Source organism: Salvia miltiorrhiza, chromosome 2, assembly GCF_028751815.1.
Source record: "Salvia miltiorrhiza cultivar Shanhuang (shh) chromosome 2, IMPLAD_Smil_shh, whole genome shotgun sequence".
NCBI classification, from domain to species: domain Eukaryota; kingdom Viridiplantae; phylum Streptophyta; class Magnoliopsida; order Lamiales; family Lamiaceae; genus Salvia; species Salvia miltiorrhiza.
In genome coordinates this window covers 28,280,558-28,305,159 of record NC_080388.1, presented here as the reverse complement: position 1 = coordinate 28,305,159, position 24,602 = coordinate 28,280,558, and the positions used below count along the sequence as shown (strand labels likewise).

At 39.2% G+C, this 24,602-nt stretch overlaps 1 protein-coding gene across 1 annotated transcript; it reads right to left on the bottom strand.

The window, feature by feature from the left end:
* Nucleotides 1–2,202: 2,202 nt before the first annotated feature.
* LOC131007675 (ubiquitin carboxyl-terminal hydrolase 14) lies at nucleotides 2,203–10,661 on the bottom strand. Its single transcript, XM_057934607.1, has 20 exons — nucleotides 10,291–10,661; nucleotides 9,752–9,923; nucleotides 9,160–9,272; nucleotides 8,740–9,076; nucleotides 7,344–7,438; nucleotides 6,967–7,100; nucleotides 6,832–6,888; nucleotides 6,637–6,714; nucleotides 6,335–6,389; nucleotides 6,212–6,253; nucleotides 5,891–5,971; nucleotides 5,300–5,498; nucleotides 5,140–5,197; nucleotides 4,940–5,062; nucleotides 4,633–4,721; nucleotides 4,442–4,531; nucleotides 3,318–3,476; nucleotides 3,113–3,234; nucleotides 2,885–3,008; nucleotides 2,203–2,679 (listed from the first exon to the last, which is right to left on the bottom strand). The coding sequence occupies exons 1-20, from the start codon at nucleotides 10,384–10,386 to the stop codon at nucleotides 2,501–2,503; spliced, it is 2,403 nt and encodes an 800-aa protein (XP_057790590.1). The 5' UTR covers nucleotides 10,387–10,661; the 3' UTR covers nucleotides 2,203–2,500.
* Nucleotides 10,662–24,602: the final 13,941 nt, after the last annotated feature.

Sequence of the window (24,602 nt, the reverse complement as noted above, 5' to 3'; positions counted from 1 at the left end):
CATTTTGGGTTAAAATTAAGAGTTAATTAATAACTTAATTAAACTCATATATAAAGCTCATTTATATCATAACTCTAATTAAAACTCCCTCACTACTCCCTCTCTCTCGTTCTCTCCCACTCTGCCAGCGCCGCCTCTCGTCTCTCTCGAAAATTCTACGAGCCTGTCACTACTCACTCACTACTCCCATTTATTGAAAATTGTTGTTCATTAAATGGTTTCTGATTCTAGGAATACTTGAAAATTCTGGGAATGCTTGAAAATTTGGAAATTTAGACAGATCTTGTGTAGAAAATTGTTGTTCGTAAAATGATTTATGATTCTGGGAATACTTGAAAATTTGAAAATTTGGGTGAAATTTGAGCACAAAGCCACCGCCGCCTAATTAAAGTAAAAGATAATTATTAAAAAATTCATTAAACTCCTTACTTTCCCTAATTTTATTTTTCTTAATCATTGTGTCTAAAAGGTACTCCCTCCATTCCAAATGAAATGACCTATTTCTTTTCAGCACGGAGATTAAGAAATGTGTATAAAGTAGATAAAGTAAGTTGATGGAAATTATTTAAATATTAAGTATAGAGGGAGAGTGTATTGCCAAAAAATGAAACATTACATTTCGTTTGGGACAGCTCAAAAAGGAAAACATGACATTTCGTTTGGAACGGGGAGAGTATGTGCTATGAATAATGGGACGAATAGAGTATTATTTTAGATAGAGACTGTAAAATGGGAGCTATGAATAGAATTGCCCAATAAATTTATGATGTAAAGTAAATGAATACTACTCCCTCCGTCCCCCTTTAAATGACTCTATTTCTATTTTGGTTGTCCCACTTCAAATTATCCAACCCAAATTTAGAAATATTTAACAGTACTTTTTGGATGGTCACACCACCACTGTACACCTTTATCACACATTCCTTAATCTTCGTACCAAAAAATTTATGGCCATTTGAAGCGGAACGGAGGAAGTACTTTTTTACAGTAAATGAATACTACTTGTTTAAGGTATAAAATAAATTGGGCATGAGAATTAAGAAGGATTATAGCCTTTAATTATTTTTGTTTTTGAAGTAGATTATTTATCAGTGAGACATGAAAATGAAAAATAGATCATTATCAATGGAACGGATGTAGTATTACTGAACTTGCTCAAATTGTCTAGTTTTCAAGCGTAGATGGTCGGGTTGAAATCACTAAATCCCCTTAATTATTACCCCATCCGTCCACGAAAATTATGACACAATTTCTTTTTTCGTTCCTCTACAAAAAATATATCATATCCATTTTTTATACTAGATCTCACATCACTCCATTAATATTTAAAGTGAGACCCTTAATCCACTACCAACTCTACTCACATTTTATTAAAATCCTTGTCAAAAACCATTGTAGCGTATTTATTGTGAACAAAGTGAGTATTATTTTAAGAAAAGTATTCCCCTGTATTATTAGTTTGACAATAAATTATAATGACTATAATTAGGGACGTTTACTTTGCATGATTGAATATTCTTTTTCTCAATAAGAAAATTTCTTCAATTCCGCTCTTTCAATAGGATATAAATGAAACAAAACTAACTTAAATGATATAAATAATCAAAAGCTTTGAAATATCACAAAATTTCAATTCATCAAAGTAAACAATAAATTAACTTTACTAATTTTATCTATTAAAATTCATCCTCAAAACTGCATGTCCCTTGAAGGATAAAATTACATAAGCTGAACACGCCTAAGGTCCTAGAGAAGGTAAATTTAGGGACAAAGTTTCGTTTGTTTGAAAAAGGGATACTCCCTCCGTCCAACCAAAGTATACGACTTTTGGTGGACACAGATTTTAATAAAATTGGTGGTGATTTTTATATAGTAGAGAAAGGATTCCATCAATTTTTGAAATGAGTAGTTGAGATTGACTTGGTGGTGATTTTTTTGTGAACAAAGAGTATTCATCAGGATAAAAGATAAAAAAAAAAAGTTGTGAATCCATGCTCCGAAAAAGCAAGTGCTGTACAATGGACATTCAAAATGACAAAAGTATCATACTTTTCGTGGACGGAGGAAGTATCATTTGATACTCTACTAGTTTTAGCCCAAGTGTAATGCCGGAGCAAATCACAATTTGAGGTTTATTAGATCGGAAACAAATCGATTGAAGATTATAACTGAATCCAGCCTCTGGTAATTGAAAGCATATAATACGGGAAGAGAACATATTTGATATTTCCTAAATTCTGGTAAAGAAACACCTGTGCCTGTCATTCCATTGTTACCAACTGAAGGTGGGGAGCCAAAAAGTAGATTAATAACAAACAAACAAAAAAAGAAAAAATGGGTATATTAAGATCACTTCGTCTCTTCCACACCTCAATCCTGGACTTCAAGGTTGCCAGAGGCAAAAATAAGCACTGCCAAAAGACTACAGAAGATTGCTTGAAGCGCACCTCCTACCTTTTGCAACACACTAATCCCGTCCAGTGGAGTGTGTTCGAGTAACTCAGCCATCAATTCTCTCAAAAAAGTACAAGTAACCCATGTCGATTGGTGGATTCTTTGAAACCCCAACTTTATCATCATTGAAGATCACCCACCTACCATCTTTGTAGATATGGGCAACATAATGCCCACAATGTGTAGATGTGCCAATGTGGCTCACTAATCCGATCAGTCTGTATCCTGAAGAGGTAACACGAAAGCCTTAAAAACAGAATGCAATTATATACCAATAATAAAAAAAAAAGAACATCAGAAGGATGAAATTGTTTGGTTGGTGGAAATCAAGAAATTTAAGAATCGGCAGAGCAGAAATCAAATTCTAGTGGGAAAATGGTAGCTGTAAAAGCACACAAGCAATTTTTTGAAAGGAAAGAAAACAACTAACTTCCTTGTCCATCTGGCATAGCAGCATCGACGACATTTCCGCTGCTACTAGGTGTAGTATCCATGTTTGACATATCAGAAGGAGGATTAAATATCCATTCAGTAGCCTTCTCAATATCACCACCCTGTAAATAATAAAATAATCCATTACTTGGTAATACAGCATTTCAGTCGACAGATGATTCTAATAAAATTACAAAATTTCAAAGTATGATAACTAGTTTTTTACCGATGCCTGTAGAGCTTTACGAGCAACTTCTTCCTCAAACCCAAATGATATCAAAGTTTCAACTTTTGATTGATCAACATGTGGAATACCCTTTTGTGCTTTAGTAATAGGTTCATCGATGTCTGATGGAAGAAACTATCAAAAGAGTTACCGAAAGTACTATAAATAACATAAACTTAGCAAGGCCAATCGTAAGATGGCATACCTGTATCACTCATATGGTTAAGTAACCAATTCATTGCTTCTTCCACTCCAACATTCATGGTATTAATAGCAGCTTTTTGACAATGAAGATATTGAAATCCCATCGACGCAAGTTGGTTCACGATGTCCTCATTAGCGCTTATCCCATCATCCTCAGCAGCTGAACATAATAATAAAGAGATGCAAAATAGCAAACATAAGCTCACGTATGCAGGGAGAAAGAAAGAGAGGCCAATAGATAGCCTGACAGGACAGAAACAAACTTAGAACTTTCATAACAGTTGTCATGATATATTAGCATGCTAAACCATGTAATGATTTCGTAGAAGTATCAGTCAGCAACATCATGGAATGGTTCCACTTTGAGAAAACTTTCATAATCAATAATGAGGTTTGATGCAATAAAGTTTTCTCCTATGATGAAAATCTGAAAGACATTATATTGCTAGTATGGGACTAAGATCGTGGAAATTAACTGGAAGATCACAAACCCCTAGTTTGAGCCACAATGGCAAAATATAAGATCAGCTCCTCTATAGGAAATCTGACCTAGGAATTTGAGTGAGACCCAAATCTCATAGAAAAATATAACTTTCTTTCTTACTTTATTTACAGCTCATAGTCTCTTCACACAGAATTACAAGGAACTAAATGCACAAGACAAGAACTAGGACATGTACAAGTATGAAATAATGTTATCCTAAATGATTGCCTATAAGGCTATAAGGTTGTGAAACTGAACTTCCAGGATCCAGCTCTAGAAATCAGATAAAATAAAAGCTGTATTCAACTAAGTCCCGCTTGTCTCCTCTGATAATGCAATTGTAACAGACAATGAGATTATCAGCATCAAAATTTTCAGTTCATAAAAATCAGTGAAGTAATACTGGCACAAGAAAATAATAGCATTGGAGATATCAATTATTAATAGCATGCAGATGGGATGTAGAACTCACTTAAAGTCTGAAAGGGATAAAGATGCAATTGCTTGACAACTAAAAGAGGCACAGTGATAAATATTATGCATCATTCAAATATAAGTGAGCCAGCGTGAAAACATTCCAAGTACTTCACCTTCAAAATCATTGAGAAAATAAGAAGACAGGTTAAGCAATGATAACATACCAGCATCAGGTAATAATTCCTCCCCAGGTTGAAGACCTTTACTGCGCATAGGACTGATGTCTATGGTATCAGGAACATCTATGTAGACATCTACAAGGGGGGAGAAAAGATGCAAGTAGTAAGTATCATCATTCATCACAGACAATCCTACAAATTGGTCGTGAAATAAAATAATGTAGCAGAGTACTTACCAAGTTTTTTTGGGACCCAGCCCTCCTCCAAGACGAATTTTCTCATATGCAATACCAAATAATCGGGAAATGAAGTCAGGCCTACACTTCTGCAAAGACAACTGCATTAGCTACATGTGGAAAACAAGGACGAAATAAACATTCAGCATAGCCTGCTGGATGCTAAATCTTCTTCAGCATAAGTGGTATCCAACCTTCTATGCATTAAGATAAGCTAGAGTAGGAAGGTTGAGGGCAGGACGAAAACTTCTACAAAGTTCGATTCCGTGTTTTCCCAGCAAAGTAATAATGTGAGGAGAACACTCACTTGATTGCAGTTGTCTTGGCATTTAATGCAGTACTGTAAAAATCATGCAACTCCTCAGGAGCAGCAAAGCAATCCAAACAGTCCATCAAAGGTACCCTTGGGCGAACAATTTCATCTGAAGAACTGTTTCAGAAGACACATTAAGTACAGTAAAGGATGGAATCAAACAAATGCCACACAGATAGAAGGGTTCAACTCACAGTTCTTCGCCCTTTGCATCCTTCTCAGCTTTTAACCTTTTGAAATCTTCTAATTCTTCTGAAACAATTAAAAAAATTGTGCAAGAATTAGGGATATGGTAGTTAAATCATGCATCATCTTGTACTTGCAAGTTGCAAAAATGAAGTGAAGCAAACTCACTTTTGTTTGTAGCTTTATGGAGTGGAATGTTTAGAGAGAGAATGTAGTCACATCTTTTGTTATAAGCGACTTTGCCTGATGGACATTGCAGCCGCTCTTCAACACCAAACTTGAAGCTTCTTGAAGGATCCAATACATGATTCCCAGTGTTGATCCTCTCAACTTGGTCAATAAGATGTAGGAAGAACTCCAAAGCATCCTATATAAAACCAACTTGTCAATCATTGATTTGTATACAGAAATATACAGAATAGGAAGTGAACGTATTTAAACCAATTCCTAGAAGTACACCATCCCAAGCTGCAGCACAAAGCAGTATAAGCTAATTACGGGATACAGAGACAACACACATAAGCCAAAATATTGTGTGCTTAGTTCAGCTGAATAACTCTAGCATTTTATTAGTCTGGAGCTACAAGCCTACAAGTTCCTACAGAAATTGGAAATCATGATTGCCGAAGAACCATCCACTAAAACATATAAAAAGAGGCGAACATAAAAATCAAATAACATCAACCTAACTAAGTTATGTACCTGATGTCTATAAACTCAAACCTCATGACTTGTTAACAATCCAAGCTTTAAGTATACCTGTTGTCGCATAGTTGAAAACTCAGGATGATTTGCAGCAATGACGGACTTGAACATACGAGGGGGAATTCCTTCTTGTTTCTGAAAATGAAGGCAGTAAAGAACTCAGGACAAGGGCCAGAATGCATCTTGTGGAAAACTTACAGCAATAAGTAACTCTTTACTCAACTTCAATATTGCAAATTATCTTACTAACACAAAATATAGTTGTTCACTCTGTTTCTGGACACTCAATCTCTTAAACATCATCATACTTGTTATCCTCTACTTCCAATGACAAGAAACTAGTATAAGTGGATACAAAAACAAAGTGGGGCTTACATCTGTCAATGTAGTATGTGCTGAATCTCCTGTGTCGTCTTTCTGTGAGGAAAAAACAAGGATGTCAGCAGCAGCAGAGAATGGAACAGAGGAATAGCACTAATCAAAATGCACCTAGCATACCTTGGTAGCTGGAATGGAATATTTTCCAGAGAGCAACCCATTGGCTAACTTTGCACTGCATAAAAGGAGGATGTCTCAACTAATGAGCATTGGAAGTGGCACTAATTAAAAAACACACACAAGTGTCTCTTCACAACCATAATTCGTGGTGCAGAAGAATAAACTAGAAGTTCGATACTGCGAATAACCACCATGACAACATCGATTGTACTCCAACAATTATTTCAACTCTTGCAAAACCAAATGTATGACACAGAATACACTTTTTATTTAGTACATTTCATATTGAAGAAGGCACTTACAGTTGGGTATTTAAGTCTACAGTTGGATCGGCTGGAGCTGAATCAAAAGCTGCTTTCAAACTTTGGTTCGTATAGTATCTAGAAAGTGAATCCAAAGAAAAAGGTAGAACCTTAAGAGCTAGTATAATGATAACAACAGCTCAACTGCTGCCAAACTTCAGCTACTAAATAAAAGACAAAAGTGCAGTAATTGACCTTGAACAGAAGCCACGTGTGGAGAACACAACCTGCATAGTTGCAGCCAAGTAACAACTGCAAAGTAAATTTATTAGGAAACAGTTTGGCAGAACAATAAGATTATAATGTTTTTAGTACAGAGAGGGACGGAACCTGTTGCCAAGATTCACAAGTCCTGTATAACCCGGTCCAAAGAGTGGTTCAACTTCTTGTCCACTCTCTTGAATACGGTTCCAGTCAAAATTGGTGTTTTGATCAAGTTCTCTCTCAGCAGTTGTCATTTCGGTCTAAACAATTTCACAACCAATTCCATGGTCGGTTATTGTATGACAACTTAAACAATAAATAAAGGGCAAAAAGGTGATAATGAATGACGAAATTATGAGATAATCAGATAATGACAGCTAAGTTTCTAGGGACTAACAAGATGACAAATAAGCTATATCTGTAGCCTGTAGGGTAACCCATGAAACGTGAAAGACAAACAAAATACTCAAAATATGAAATGCATCAAGTTTCCAGCCTTATACCTTTTGCAAGGATGAAAAGTCTATGCCAAAATGTTGCAGATGCTGTGCTAGAAGTGGGTCTACAACACTTTCATCCTCGGCATAAGAGAAAACATCTGAGCTGCCAAAGTTTGAATTTCATGATTATACGGGAAAAAGGCAATGAAGCTATTAAGTTGGCTGCCACTCATACATTAGCCATGAGGCTGGTTTTATTTCTAGTCGTTCTGTTGAGACTGTTTTCAGAATATATATTTTGATGGAGCATCGGAAAAACATAAACCATAAAGATATGCTTGAATGTTTCTTTGGACAAAATGAGGTGATGCATAATGGATTTCTAGGATTAGGACCAGCCTCCTTACTTTTCACTGTATTGTCGTTCATCTTGTCAGTGTTATTTAGTGTGGATACTAGAACCTTTTCCAACCCTAGATGTTAGAGCTTTTCTGAAGTGATTTTGTAGTTGTTAGTCGATGCAATCAGGTGTCAAATCATCTTTGCAGTGCAATATACAACTAATACCTTGGGAAAGTGAAAGTGCAAATCCTATCAGGCATAAAAACAAGCACAATTTTAAAGAAGTGAAATAAGTCAATGAAACCAAATGTCTGCTTACATGTTAAACCAAATTACCAATTATGCCAATCATGCAATTGTTTATTTTGCAGACTCATTGGAAACTGACATAGGTAAGAGTACTGATGACTAAATCAAAATACTGCCCCTGTATGAATACCAGCAAAAGAAGTCAAGAAACAACACATACACTTAATGCCAGCATTGGTGTCTCTTTACTATCACATTTGACTGTCTTCCACATACACCAAAACTAGTCAACAATTTCTCCACATCTATCAATAATCTTAATATATATAGGAGAAGAATCAGGCGAGAATGCCATTTTTACGTGAGAACCGTGAGAACATTGCAAAAACCCATAAAATCCATGAACAAGAAATGACGAGAGTGAACAAATTAATTCATGGACAACCACATTGGTTGATTTTCAATCATGTGCAAGTGTTATATTCATTTGTTCACTCTGGCCGTCTCTTGTGCATGGATTTTATGCGTTTGTGTATGTGTTCTCAGCTCTCACCGAAGGTATGATTCTCACTAGATCTCATCCACACACACACACACACATATATATACACTGAAAATTAGCTTCACAAAAGAAAGAGGGAAACAACAGAAATGTCCTTGCATCCATCCTCCACATACAAAAAAAGCATAGGAGACATTTCAACGGGAAGCCAGTCATTCAAGCTTAACATGTTACTAAATGTATTAAATTCTCAGGAAAAGATAAACATGCATTCTCTCCATCTCCATTCAGAGTAGCAGGAGACAAAAGAATGGCTAATTGCCAGGATTAGTCAGCAGGTAGAAAATGACGAGAATGCAGGCATACCTGCTGCCTCTAAATCAGCAGTTATAGTTCCAAGCTTCACAGCAAGAGGATAACCAGTTGCGCGGTAATGATTAACTGCATGGTCATTGCCCCCAGTTCCATCCCAATTTCTTCTACCACAATGGATTGATCCGTCTGTTAAGTTTAACCAAAGATTTTCCCTTTTATCACATTTCTCACACTTCCAACTGGATGGAGGAACAATCACCCCATTGTCAAGCTGTTTTAATTCAAGTGCATGTTTACTGACATGTTTCGTGTCAGCGGTCCATACAGCAACTTGTTCTTTCTTCTCAGCACCCACATTCATAATAACAGCATCAACTGCTAATCTCACCTACGAGTTCAACAAATTAAACTTCACCTATCTGCTCTTATAGTCTTATTAAAATATAATTAGAAAGGTGAAGGACAGAATACCTTTTCTGGCAAATCTACAGATGGAAAGGGAAGGTTGACGTAATCCGGTAAAATGACTATTTCATAGCTCTGTTCATATTCTGGGTCATTGTTATCAAATCCACCTTCAACACCTGCAAGCCAGAAAGCATATTAGAATGGAAAGTTTTCAAGTAACAAACTGATGCACGCGATATCCTCCATCAAAACAGCATAGAAGAACAAGAAGCTCGCTAAAAGTAAGGATTTGATGCATCTGACAATGTCCAAGAAAGAGTTTAAAGTAAGAGAATTCCCAAAACCCTTGGATAAAAACATGCTAAAATGCCCATATCTAAGTAAGCCCATTAACGAACAAATTGAGTTTTCAGAAGCATACATCCAGCACAACAAAAATCACATAACCTGATAATCACCACTATGTATATCAATCAATTCAGTCTAAAGGAGATCCAATACTCAATATATACCAAATGGCTAAGTTACAAAATTAGGGCTTCTTTTGCAAGCTATAAAGGCAGAAATTAGGAGATAAATCTGTTGATGAACATGAACCTACTATAAGAATGCCTAATATGAAATCTCTCCAATTAACATGTAATATATTCAGTACCTATGGCTAGAAGTGTTGGTTTCTTCGATGGTCTGTCTTCGGAAACTGGCTTTTTTGTTTCTTTGATGTGCAAATAAACGGGATTTCCACTCTTCCTATAGTTCCAAGCCACAAACTCCTTGCCAAAAGCAAGAAATGAATTCATATCTACAAACAGCCCACCGTCTGATCTCTGCAAAACATAAACATGAAAATCAGCTTTACATGGCAAACTTATACAATATTAGTCGCAGGGCTACACAGCACCGCATTTTAGTAACTCAGCATCTTGACACGATCTTGAATTCTCTACGAAATCCACAAGTGATAAGACCACACGAACCATAAACAATTTTCTCACATCATCTCATAAACCCTAATTCAGTACACAAGAAATCATAACCCAAAAACGATAGTATGTAAATAGGAAACAATACCAAAAGAGGAACAAACTAGTTCCCACTGCATAAAAAGGGGCCCCAACATGACACACATTGATAAGCAGTTAAGCACATCCAAAATCAAAACAATAGCGTGAAAACAACAGAGAAAATACATACCGGAGTATCGAACGAAATGCAGCATTCCTGCTTGTAGATGCGATTGGTAGGTTCCGGAATTCGAACACGAGAGAGATTTGATCGGAGCAGCTCCATCAGTTATTCGTTTTCTACAAAATAATGTCCTAATACAATTTCGCCGCAGCCGCCGGTTTAAAGTGCGATGGATAGACCGACGTATTTGCGTATATATGTATAGGTGTGTATACTGGTTGCCCTAAGTCTTGGCAGAGTGAGACAGTGATGAAAGAGAAGAGAAAACAAATGGGAAGCTTTTATGGCGTGTTGGAGCGGTTTTCTCATGTCATCTCTCTTAAAAGAAGCGATCCGTTAACGCTTTATCGCTTTACCAAAAAATAGCGACTTCAGCCAGACTTACAAATTACAAATTAATAGCAATGATCTTTCTTCATGATATTTTAGCAAATACTCCCTCAATTTTCACGATATTAGTCATACTTCAATATTTACACAAATTAAGAAAATATATTTCATTTACTTTTTAACATACAATTTATATTCATTTATTTTATTTTGCCCTTATTTATTATCTCACATATTATTTTTGTAAGGCACAAGATCGATGTAATCGCAGCTCTTGAGCCTCAAACGCAATCGCGATCAACACAGGAAAAAAAAAGCAAGAAAAATAGACATGGCGATATACGTGGTTTAGCATTTCAGCGTACGTCCACAGAGGGTTAACGAAGGTGTATATTAATCAACTCAAGATCAAGAATACAAGTACAAAAATGAGAATCAATCTGAGAAGCAACAACCAAGCTTCAAACCCTAACTCTCTTCTTTTGTATCTCTCCTTTTCTTTCCTCTCAAGTTATGCACACAACGTGCTCTCTCTAAAATTGGAATATGTGAATGAAAAGAAAAGAAATACACATTATATATGTCACAAGAAAAAATCTGTTACGCTGCACCCATCATACTCCCAACTGAATCATAACAGACTCAACATATGATCTCCTCAGCTGCATGCATGCATTTAAACAAATTGCATGCGAATCATTTGACTTTGCATATCTGTGTAGGCACCCCATTCACAGATCTCCACCTTGCATATAATAATATGCAACATACAATATACATCAGAACCAGATTCCCTTAATCTATAAGCCCCATTACAGAGCTCCCCTTAATGAAAACTTAATAAGAGAGTAAGTTCACCAACTTGCAGCAATACTTGAATTTTTCCGCTAGTAAAGCTTTAGTTAGCATGTCTTCGGCGTTTTCATCTGTTGACACCTTCAACACTTGAACAACTTTCTTGTTTACAATGTTTCTGATAAAATGCAAACGCACATCTATGTGCTTTGATCGTTCATGGAAAACCTGATACTTTGCTAAGTGCAAAGCACTCTGATTATCACACAGAACATTAACATTTCCCAGCTTTATGCCAAACTCTCCAATGATTCCTTTAAGCCACATAGCCTCCTTTACTACTTTAGTATGCCCCATATACTCTGCCTCGGTTGTGCATAAAGCAACCACAGATTGATGACTGGACTTCCAACTAACAGCAGTACCAAACAATTTGAAAATGAAACTATACTGTGACTTCATTGAATCCATGTTTACTGCGAAATTTGAGTCAGCATAGCCAACAAGAGTATTATCTTGATCAAACTCTGATTTCTGAAACATAATCCCCATAGTAGCATTTCTTTTCAAATATCTGAACAATCACTTCAGAGCTAACCGATGCTCTCTCCCTGGTTCTGCCATGTACCTACTTATTACACTAATGGAGTGTGCAATATCAGGTCTGGTGCAAACCATAATGTGTTGGAAATTGGTTGTGAGTAACCAATATTTGATAATTTTTTGAGTACCGAAAACATTTAATTTAGTAGAATTAAATGAGCCAGGATCGATCTACGTTCCGAGTAGATGATCGTAGAATATTTATTTACTCAAAACCGATTTCCGGTGAGTGAGAAATAATTATTTAAAGTTGGGTACTTGAAACATGGAGCTGTGGGAAAAGATAAGCATTAAAGAAGGATTAATGTTTATCCCACATTGAAATGTGGATAACATTTATTACAATATAAATGCTATTACATCAGAGCATGTAATAAAACTGTGTGCACACATGACGGGTTGCAAAGCCCACACGCGCGCGTCGCCGCCGCCGCCCGCCCGGCCCCGGCCCCGGTCCCGTGGCCGTAGACTTGGATCTTGGCAATTGGTCTTTGGGTGGCCTTTGGGATGGCCTTTGGGCCTACCCTAGGCCCACACCGACTCTTATCTTTTTGGACCAACGAAAACTTGGTTCAAAGGGGACGAGGCCCAACTCGGTTGGGCCTACGCGCACGCACACGAGGCCCGCTAGGGCTTGGCCCGGGAGGACCCTTGGTCTCCCAAGAAGCTTCCCACGTAACTGCTATCGGAGGAGTCACGGCAGATTCAAACAGCCCTGCTGTTACGTCTGTTACTGCCTGTAACTCCCGACACTATTTGAATTCCATCAATGGAATTAAACCCGCAGGCTCCCCCTATTGATGTGGTATGTGCCTATAAATAGGAAAGCCTCCATGCATCATACACACATCAACAAGCAAACACATACTGATATTCTGCTGCATTCTGCATCGTTAAGTTCTGTTCTCGCCTCGTTCCAGTTCGCCGGAGCTTGTTGGTCTGCGGTGCTGCTACCTACGAGACGAAGCTGTTTCATCTTTGGGGACGACACGCCAAACCGAGAGCACTACCGGGGCGTATCTCGTCTTGCGGACAGAGGACCCTCATCGACTCGGCTGTTTTTCCTGGTTTCATTTTCTTGTAATTTCAATTCAGTTTCTCCTTTGTAATCTCATCTCCTGCTTTCTGTTTCATTGTAACTACGCCCGCGAGCTTATATTCCAACAATCGCAAGACGAGATAAGCTTGCAACGTGGGAGTTTTTTTTTTTGAACTTGTAATTGAACTTAACACTTTCGAAACCTAATACCTTTGCTGGAGATGTCGACCGGTCCTGCGAACTCCACCGAGGCTGCCAACGCCGTTGCTGCTGCCAATACCGCTGTCGCTGCCTCTGTCGCCGCTGCTGCCGCCGCCTCCGCTGCCGCCGCATCAACCGTGGCACCCGCCACCTCTGCCGCTGCTGCCTCCACCTTCAGTGGTGGACATTTTGGTGGTTCAACACCGCTACCTTTCTTGTTTGGTGCTAACCAAACGACTCTTGGAGGAGTTAGTTCCGTGCAAGGAACGGTTGGCCAAACCTCGTTTGGATCAACGATTGGTTCCACTTCGAGTGGTTCCGTGGGGTCCACTTTTGGACGAACGGTTGGGGCCTTTGGGACCAACGTGGTGAGCTATGGCAACATGGCGGGATCGGTGCCAATGCAGCCCCCGAGGGCAAATGCAATAGCCAAAAAGTCACCTAAGTTTGGTGGGTCACACTTCAAAATGTGGCAGCACAAGATGATGTTCTACATCACAACTTTGGGCTTGGTCGATTTCCTGTGGGAAAACGAGCCTCCTGCGCCGGCGGAGAACGAGACCAATTTCTGGGTGCATGCCGCATATGACGATTGGCGCTATGGCGACTATCTTTGTAAACATTTCATTTTAGAAGGTTTAGAAGATAGTTTATACAATGTATACGCCAATGTAAAGACCTCCAAACCACTTTGGGAGGCACTAGAGAACAAGTACCGTAGTGATGATGTAATAGCTAAGTTCTTAGACTTTAAGATGATCGATGGTAGATCGATCATGGATCAAGTGCAAGAATTCCAACTTATCTTGCATGAATTGGAATCCGAAGGGATGAAAATGCCCGAAGCTTTCATCACTGCGGCGGTCATCGAGAAGCTACCGCCAAGCTGGGCTGACTTCAAGAGCTACCTTGTGCAAACCAAAGAGGAGATGACTCTTGAAGATCTCATGGTTAAGCTACGCCTAGAATTTGACGTGAGGGAATGTATGACCAAGGTCGAAAATTCATCTCAAATCAAAGGCAACTTGTTGGAGAAAGGCGGTCCCTCCAACAACAAGCGTGCTCGCCCAAATGCCAAGGACAAGGGCAAAGCAAAAATGAAGGATTGTTACAACTGTGGCAAACCGGGTCACTTGGCAAAAGATTGCTACAAGCTCAAAAAGAAGAAGGCGAGACGTGATATCATTATCATTGAGTAGAAGTTGATCAAGACAACTTGGCGGCTTAGACTAGAGTTTGAGTCCAAGTTGTAATAATCATTGTTTAGATAGCACTTTGGTAGAGCATAGCCAATGAGCTTATCTAACTCAATAATAATAAGAATGAGTTTATTTTCTTATCTGTTTGAGTGTTGTGATTTATAGCATTGTAGACATGTGAATCTAAATGTTATAAAAAGATTAGTAAATATGGATTTACTAAAAATAAACAAGTTTAACACTCAAAACAAATGTCAAGTTTGTGTTAAAGCAAAAATGACAAAGTCTCCATTTCATTCTGTTGAAAGGAGCACTAAACCTTTAGAACTAATCCACACTGACGTGTGTGATCTAAAGTTTGTGCAAACTCGAGGTGGTAAAAAGTACTTTATCACTTTTATTGATGACTGCACAAGGTATTGCTATCGTTATCTCCTAAGAAGTAAAGATGAGGCTATTGAAGCTTTCAAGAACTTCAAAACAGAAGCCGAGAATCAACTTGGTAGTCGAATTAAGATGGTTCGAAGTGATAGAGGAGGAGAATATGTTGCTCCATTTGAGGAATTATGCAACGCTAGTGGTATAATACATCAAACAACTGCTCCATATTCACCTCAATCTAATGGTGTTGCTGAACGCAAGAATCGAACTCTTAAGAAGATGATGAATGACATGTTGATTAGTTCTGGGTTACCCCAGAACATGTGGGGGGAGGCTGTTCTATCAGCCAACTATATCCTCAATAAAATACCACTCAAGGGAAAGGACGTCACTCCCTATGAGTTGTGGAAAGGCAGAAAGCCCTCATACAAATACCTTAAAGTGTGGGGGTGTTTAGCCAAGGTGCAAGTGCCTCCACCCAAACAAGTCACAATCGGTCCTAAAACAATTGATTGTATCTTTATTGGGTATGTACTAAACAGCAATGCACATCGTTTTTTGGTTCACAAGTCAGACATTCCAACAATGACTGTAGGAATGACGATGGAATCAAATAACGCTATCTACTTTGAGAATATCTTTCCTTGTAAAGACAAGGAAAATGAAGAAGCTAGTACAAGCAACAATACTAGAGAAGAAGCTACTAGTTTTGAACCTGTTGAGACAGTGCTCGAATCGCGAAAGCGACCAGGCTCTGACCTTGAAGTGTCAGAACCAAGATGTAGTAAACGAGGCAGGATAGCCAAGGACTTTGGTCCAGAATATATCGCCTTCATGCTAGATGAAGAACCTTCATCTATCAAAGTGGCGTTTTCTAGACCAGACGGATTACTCTGGAGGGAAGCAGTCCAGAGTGAAATTGATCCAATCATGCAAAACCACACTTGGGTGTTGGTTGATTTACCTGAAGGTTGTAAACCCTTAGGATGCAAGTAGGGTTGTAAATGAATCGAATATTTTTGCTCGATTCGAGATTCGATTCGAAATTGCTCTATTCGTATTCGAAATTATTCGATTCGTATTCGATAACAAATATTCGATTCGATTCGATTATTATTCAAATACGTATATGAAATTATGATATTCGATTCGATATATAATATATAATATATTTAATATTTAATTGTAATTTTATAATATCTAATTCTAACCCTAATTGTATATATATATATATATATATATACTATATATATATAGAATATTAACATTTTAATTATAATTTTTGTAATATCTAATTTTTTAACCTTCCATTACTTAATTAAATTCGATTCACATAATAAAAAAAAATTATAGCAAGCTCATTGATTTCTTCACGCTACAATTTATAGATGTATATGTATCTCAAGATTTCGAAACTAGTCCATGACACCAGCATTAAGAAAATTTAGTTATATATATTTATTTATTTATACACACACGCATATGATTATTAATTTATTGCAAAAAAGTTGTGACAACTAGAACACTAGATTCCAAAAAATAGTATAAACAATTCTAACCCTAATTCATTTCTAACTAGGCGCGCCTCCATTTCCAGATCTGAAACATCCTTCCTCTAGCGGCCTGCCTGAGCTTCCTCTTCTCTTCTCCACGCACTTCCTCTTCTCTTCTCCGCGTGATCTCTTCTCCACGCACTTCCTCTTCTCTTCTCCACTCACGTCGCGTCGCCGCGCAGCTGCGTATCCCTCTCCGTCTGCTGCAGTGCTGCTGCTGTCTCCATCTGCTAGCGTCGCTTGTCGCCCTCTCCGCCAGTCGCCAGCACCTCGCCGCGGCGTCGCCCTCTCCGACTGTTGCTACTGTCTTCGTCTACTAGGCTCGTCGCCTGCCGCCAGTCGCCATCACACGCCTCATCTACTGTTTTTTTTCTTCACAATTTCGAATCGAATATTTTCGAATCGAATGATATAGAATACAAGTCGAATACTCGAATCGAATATTCAAATTGAATATTCGTAAGAAAATTAAGAAAATTTCATAAAACGAACCGAATACTCGAATCGAATCGAATAATTCGTACATAACAACTAATCGAATATCGAATCGTATTTAATATTCGAAATCGAATCGAATCACGAATCGAATATTAGTATAATTTCACGAATACGAATCGAATATGGTGATATTCGCTTCGATTCGATTCGATTACAACCCTAGATGCAAGTGGATCCTAAAAAGGAAATATAAAGTTGATGGATCAATAGACAAGTATAAAGCGCGCTTAGTCGTTAAAGGATTTAAGCAGCGTGAGGGGTACGATTTTTTCGATACCTATTCACCAGTGACGAGGATTACATCCATTCGAGTGCTTCTCGCGATTGCTGCTCTGCACAATCTTGAGATTCATCAAATGGATGTCAAAACTGCGTTCTTAAACGGTGATCTGGAAGAAGAAGTCTATATGGAGCAACCTGAAGGGTTTGTAGTACCTGGACAAGAGAAAAATGTATGCAAACTAGTAAAGTCTCTTTATGGACTAAAACAAGCGCCGCTGCAATGGCACTTGAAATTTGACAATGTCATGTTGTCAAATGGCTTCAAAATCAACGAATGTGACAAATATGTCTACATCAAGAGCACTAGTAATGGGTACGTTATGGTGTGTCTCTATGTAGACGACATGTTGATTATGGGAAGCAACAATCGTATCATTGTTGATACAAAGAACATGTTAAAAAGGAATTTTGACATGAAAGACATGGGGTTAGCTGACGTGATCCTTGAAATGAAAATTCTCAGGACCACTGATGGAATAATTTTGACGCAATCTCATTACATTGAGAAAGTGCTCAAAAGGTTTAATGCGTTTGACAAATCGCTTGTAAAAACTCCATTGGAACTCAACGTTCACATGAAGAAGAACATGGGTGAACCTGTCGCACAGGAAGAATATGCAAGAATCATTGGGTGCCTTATGTATATTATAAATTGCACTCGACCTGATCTTGCATGCCTAGTGAACAAATTGAGTCGTTATACAAGTAATCCAAGTAGAGAACATTGGAAAGGACTTGAGAGAGTCTTGAGATACTTAAAGTATACTCTAAGTTTTGGAATACACTACACGAGATACCCCCCAGTACTTGAAGGGTACTGTGATGCTAACTGGATATCCGACGCGAAAGACTCGTTATCAACGAGTGGTTACGTGTTCACTATAGTGGGAGGAGCAATCTCGTGGAGATCTACAAAATAGATATGTATTGCTAGATCCACCATGGAATCCGAATTCATCGCTTTAGACAAAGCAGGTGAAGAAGCCGAATGGCTACGAAACTTTTTGGAAGATATTCCATGTTGGTCGAAACCCGTGCCACCTGTTATGATAAACTGCGACAACCAAGCAGCTATTGGAAGGGCGAAAAGTGGGTTGTGTAACGGTAAGTCTCGACACATACGTCGACGACATAATACCGTAAGACATTTGATCGAAAGTGGAGTTATCTCAATTGACTACATAAAGTCAATAGATAATCTGGCCGATCCGCTCACTAAAGCTTTGAATCGAGATCAAATGTATAAATTGCTAGAGGGAATGGGTGTAAAATCCACAAAATAAGGATGATTATAGTGGTAACCCAACCATGATGACTGGAGATCCCAAGAACGTGGTTCAATGGGAAAACTAAGCTATAAGATTCCAAGTAGAACACTCAACTACTTACATTCCCTAGAGAGCAACTGAGTGTTGAAACCTGCTTAGTGGTAAGGTTAAGTCCTTGACTTTTAATGATTCCTAAACACCTCGGGGAGGTTGAGTATAGCAGGATACTCGGGAAAGAATCACCTATATAAGTGAGATATGGGGGCCGCATCGACCTAACACTTATGAATCCAAAGAGCTATCTAAGGCCCGCAAAGGACAAAAACGTGAGAACGAAATGAGGTTGAGGCGTTAGTGTGTTAATACTGTTGTCTCGGTATACACGAAGGAGAAATGGTTCAAAGACATCAAGTTCTACCAATTCACCAGTATATCCGATAGTATTAACTAAGGATGGTTCAAGGCCGCAAACCACCTATTCTAATGCACTAAGGTCTCTTGAGAACAGAGCTTGTGTCTGCATTTGCATTTGGCTATTTCCACTCATGTGGGGGATTGTTGGAAATTGGTTGTGAGTAACCAATATTTGATAATTTTTCGAGTACCGAAAACATTTAATTTAGTAGAATTAAATGAGCCAGGATCGATCTACGTTCCGAGTAGATGATCGTAGTATATTTATTTACTCAAAACCGATTTCCGGTGAGTGAGAAATAATTATTTAAAGTTGGGTACTTGAAACATGGAGCTGTGGGAAAAGATAAGCATTAAAGAAGGATTAATGTTTATCCCACATTGAAATGTGGATAACATTTATTACAGTATAAATGTTATTACATCAGAGCATGTAATAAAACTGTGTGCACACGTGACGGGTTGCAAAGCCCACACGCGCGCGCCGCCGCCGCCGCCCGCCCGGCCCCGGCACCCGGCCCCGTCGCCGTCGCCCGGCCCCGGTCCCGTGGACTTGGATCTTGGCAATTGGTCTTTGGGTGGTCTTTGGGCTGGCCTTTGGGCCTACGCTAGGCCCACACCGACTCTTATCTTTTTGGACCAACGAAAACTTGGTTCAAAGGGGACGAGGCCCAACTCGGTTGGGCCTCCGCGCACGGACACGAGGCCCGCTAGGGCTTGGCCCGGGAGGACCCTTGGTCTCCCAAGAAGCTTCCCACGTAACTGCTGTCGGAGGAGTCATGGCAGATTCAAACAGCCCTGCTGTTACTGCCTGTAACTCCCGACACTATTTGAATTCTGACACGACGCGCGCGTCCGTCGCCCGGCGCGCGGTATCAAAATAATTTGTGTATGCCCCAGACGGACAGTACACGCTCCTATTGCTCGCAACCAAAGAACAGTCTTAGCAGCAAGTATAGGGTCGATCCCACGGAGAGTGAGGAACTACTTTACTCTTCGGGTGCACAAACTGAGTTGTCACGGTCTCAATCTGTATAATCTACACAATTAAACTTAAACAAAGATCAAATATAACAAGGGGTGAGGTTTACGGTTAGGTCATAACTGTTGTCAATATTTATTTCGGTCATAGGCATACTGATGATCCGTCCATGATCCATATAAACTCAAGGCGTGACCCAAAGACATTGGGGCGTTTCAAGAGGCTATACTTCACACTTAGGATGGTTGAGTCCATTGTGATCACTTGGTCCGAAGGTCACACGATCCCCGGTCACAAGGCAGTGATTCACTCCTCCTTAGATAGTAGTCATACCTGTTACTCACCAAGTATGACCCTCACCAACCTTCTCTCCCGAGGTCCCCAACTCTGCACTTTGAGTGACACATGCCTCCTGGACACAACCATTTCCGGCTTGTTAGCCGACCAGTCATAGACATGCTAAGGCGCAGAAGTTACCTTCCTCGTTTGATAACCATGGCTTGATGCCTCGTCACAGTTGATGGATAGTCTCTAGAGAAGCCCAAGACTGAGGAAGGACAGTGTATCCCATCAATCCTTTCCTCACCTTCCGGATCTACAACGCCTTTTGTTGACGCTGCTCAGCTACTCGGTCGTGGGTATACCGGTTGTCACGCCCTGGTATGCCCTGGCCTTTGCTTAACACGAACAACATTTTACCGAACGGAGATCACCCGTTAGGCCCCTACTGTCCATGGTTTGGCACAAATCCGTCTGGAACCATGAGACTCAACCGAAAGAACAAATGCATCACGAATGTTTACATATTGACAACAATTATTTCCACCCCTTAAACCTCACCAAGGGAACTACTCACACATAATGGAAAACATAAATGCAAAATAAAATGAACACATGAATGAAAGGAAATTTGAAATACTTGATATAAAAATACCTAAGGCAACAACCTTGGCTTTGTTCGTCACAACGGAATTGAAATACGAAAAACAAATAAAGTGTTTGGTGCGAAAAATGTAAAATGACAAAGTAAATTATTTTCTTGGTGAACTAACAAAAGTCTAAGTCTAGAAGAGCACTAAAAACTGATGTGTAAGTGTAAAAATTCGTTCATCCCCCCTTTTGGCAGCCACACATGTTGGTCTTTAAATAGCAGTTCGGTAGTGGTCAAACCCTAGCCTGCAGACCAAATCTGACAGATTATTTCCTTCCATATTTAGCTTGATCCTTGATTTAATTTGATAGATAATGGATCTCCAGCGGATTTGGGGTTGATTCCACATTATTCCAGATCCTTCCATTGCTAGAATTCGCCAGAATCTTCCGGGCAATCTCCTCCACACGTCTTTCCATATATAGCTTCAGCTGTTGACTGCTGTTGACGGGAATGGTCATACTAGCTTTTTTCTTCGGTTGGCCTCATACCAGGTGGTACACTTCGAACGTTCCCGTGCCTCGAATGGTTCTGAGGGGTACTTCGTCGAGCTCTCTTCCTGGTTCATATATAGCTCATCTATGCTGACTGCGACTGCTGTTATGGCCTTACCAACTGCTTCCTTCGGTTAGCCTCACACCAGGTGGTACACATCGGAGGTTCCCGCGCCTCGAATGGTTCTGAGGGGTACTTCGCCGAGCTCTCTTCCTGATAAGTTTCACTTCTGGAAGTTTGGATAATTTTGTTCCGGTAATGCCCATTCTGACCATATTTCGTGTATATGCCCTTTTCCGAGCTTCGTCCTCCTGAATACATGTTTTCTTCCCTAGAGGACTCAAACAAAACAAAAGAAAGAGAAAAATAGGGCCAAATGGCCCAAAAGTCGAAGACGCATCAAATTCCATCAATGGAATTAAACCCGCAGGCTCCCCCTATTGATGTGGTCTGTGCCTATAAATAGGATAGCCTCCATGCATCATACACACATCAACAAGCGAACACATACTGATATCCTGCTGCATTCTGCATCGTTAAGTTCTGTTCTCGCCTCGTTCCAGTTCGCCGGAGCTCGTTGGTCCGCGGTGCTGCTACCTACGAGACGAAGCCGTTTCATCTTTGGGGACGACACGCCAAACCGAGAGCACTACCGGGGCGTATCTCGTCTTGCGGACAGAGGACCCTCCTCGACTCGGCTGTTTTTCCTGGTTTCATTTTCTTGTAATTTCAATTCAGTTTCTCCTTTGTAATCTCATCTCCTGCTTTCTGTTTCATTGTAACTACGCCCGCGAGCTTATATTCCAACATAGTGTACATTACACTACCCACCATATTAACATATGGTCGTATCTTATTCATCTCCTCATTTTCTTCCACAGTAGAAGGCCTTTGATCCTTACACAATTTAAAATATGAAGCTAGAGGAACAGAAACTGACCTTGATTCATTCATGTGATATATTTTCAAAGTCTTCATGATATAGCTTTCCTGATTCAACCACAAGCATCCCTTTCCCTTATTTTTTATGATATTCATCCCAAGTATTCTTCTTACACATCCAATATCTTTCATCTCAAATTTTCCACTTAATTCTTGCTTCAGCTTTTCTATCTCTGCAAGATTCTTTCCAACTATTAACATATCATCTACATACAAAAGTAGATATATGTAATTTCCATCATTTCCCTTTCTCATGTATACACAGCAGTCATGCAGTGATCTAGTAAAGCCCAACTCCATCATATAGTTGTCAAATTTGAGATACCATTGCCTAGATGCTTGCTTTAATCCATAAAGTTATTTCTTTAACAAGCAAACTTTATTTCCTGGCATAGTGAATCCCTCTGGTTGGGTTATATAAATTGTTTCTTCTAATTCTCCATGAAGAAATGCAGTCTTTACATCCAGTTGAAGCAACTTCAGGTTGTAGTGATTCACAATTGCTAAAAGAATCCTTATGGAACAATGCTTGACTACTGGACTGAAAACCTCATCACTAAAATCCACCCCTTCCTTCTGTGTAAAACCTCTAGCAACTAGTCTTGCTTTGTATCTTACATATTCCTTATCAGACACCTCAATTTTTCTCCTGAAAATCCATTTGCAGCTTACTATCTTATGAGATTTTGGTCTTTTTACCAAGATCCAAATGCCATTTCTCAGGAGTGAATCAATTTCTTCTTTCATTGTTGCTATCCATTTGTCTCTGTCCTTACTCTTCTTAGCTTCTGAATAGCTGGTTCTTGATACTCTACCTCTTCTGCTACATTTAAAGCGTAGGCCATAATATCAGCATCTGCATATCTGGAAGGAGGATGAATGACTCTCTTCTGCCTGTCTCTTGCAAGCATGTAATCAGACAAATCTGATCCTTCACTCTCAATCTGATTATCACTAATATCAAATGATCTGTCATCCTGATCTCTTTTCTTTTGCTGTAACTCCACCTCAAAAATGGCATTATCAGAATTCTCATTTTCTGAGTTTTGACCAGTATTTTTTGCCTCAGGATAAGGCATAACTTGTTCCTTAAAATCAACATCTCTACTTATTATAAGCTTGTTGATTCATGGCTCAGTGCACCACAACTTATAGCTCTTTACTCCTTTAGGATATCCAAGATAAACACATCTCAGTGCTCTTGCCTCGAGTTTGTCTTGTTTGATATGTGAGTAAGCTCTGCATCCAAAAGGCTTTAGATAGGAGTAATTTGGTGGATGTCCATTCCAAAGCTCATCAGGTGATTTGAAGTTTATAACTGATGATGGACATTTATTGATGAGAATGCATGCAGTACCCATTGCCTCTATCCAAAAAAGGTTTTTGCCAATCCAGAGCTTAAGAGCATGCATCTCACTCTTTCCAAAATAGTCCTATTCATCCTCTCCACAACACCATTTTGTTGTGGGTTACCTGTAACAGTCTTATGTCTTTTTATACCCTTTTCAGCACATAAATCTTGAAATTCCTTTTATAAGAATTCCAGACCATTGCCTGTTCTCAGATACTTAACTCCAATTCCCTTTTCATTCACCACTTCACTCCACCAATCTTTGAACTTCTGAAAAGCTTCATCTTTACTTCTGAGTATATAGATCCATAGTTTTCTTATATAATCATCTATTATACTCATGAAAAATCTCCCACCCTCTTATCTAGGATCTCAAAAGGTCCTATATAACGGAGTCATAACTTGCCCCTCTTTCCGAAACGTATCACTCCTTTTGAAGGAGAAACTTTGAGGCACACTCGATCCCCAACATTGAATTCTAACTCTGATCGGCCTTTATCAGCGTAAGACTTTTGTCTATCCTGAGCTTCTTTGATTCGTTGCTTGATGTGGTCGACTTTCTCGACCATCTGTTGGACTAGTTCAGGACCTAACAACTTTCTTTCACCCATTTCATCCCAGTAAAGTGGTGATCGACATTTTCGGCCATACAATGCCTCATATGGAGCCATTCCAATTGTTGCTTGATAACTGTTGTTATAAGCAAATTCCACGAGAGGTAACAGATCCTCCCAACTTTCACATTTATCTGCGACAATCGTTCGCAACATATCTTCTAGAATCTGAATCGTTCTTTCTAACTGTCCGTCAGTCTGAGGATGGTACGCTGTGCTGAAGTTCAGCTGAGTGCCAATTGCTTCTTGTAAACTTTTCCAGAAACGCGAGGTGAATCTGGTGTCACGATCTGACGTGATAGATACAGGTACACCGTGAAGGCGTACTATCTCTTTGACATATAACTTTGCAAGTTTCTCCAATCCAAATGCCATTTGAATTGGCAGAAAATGCACTGACTTTGATAATCGGTCCACTGTGACCTAAATAGCAGTGTTTC

What these genes read in the sequence shown, in the direction of transcription:
- LOC131007675 (XM_057934607.1), bottom strand. Translation starts at nt 10,386, where the DNA reads ATGGAGCTGCTCCGATCAAATCTCTCTCGTGTTCGAATTCCGGAACCT. An exon ending in CTTGTGAATCTTGGCAACAG is followed by an intron (nt 6,889 to 6,966) that starts GTTCCGTCCCTC and finishes TTTACTTTGCAG; the next exon opens with TTGTTACTTGGCTGCAACTA. An exon ending in GATGCAAAGGGCGAAGAACT is followed by an intron (nt 5,063 to 5,139) that starts GTGAGTTGAACC and finishes CTTCTGAAACAG; the next exon opens with TTCTTCAGATGAAATTGTTC.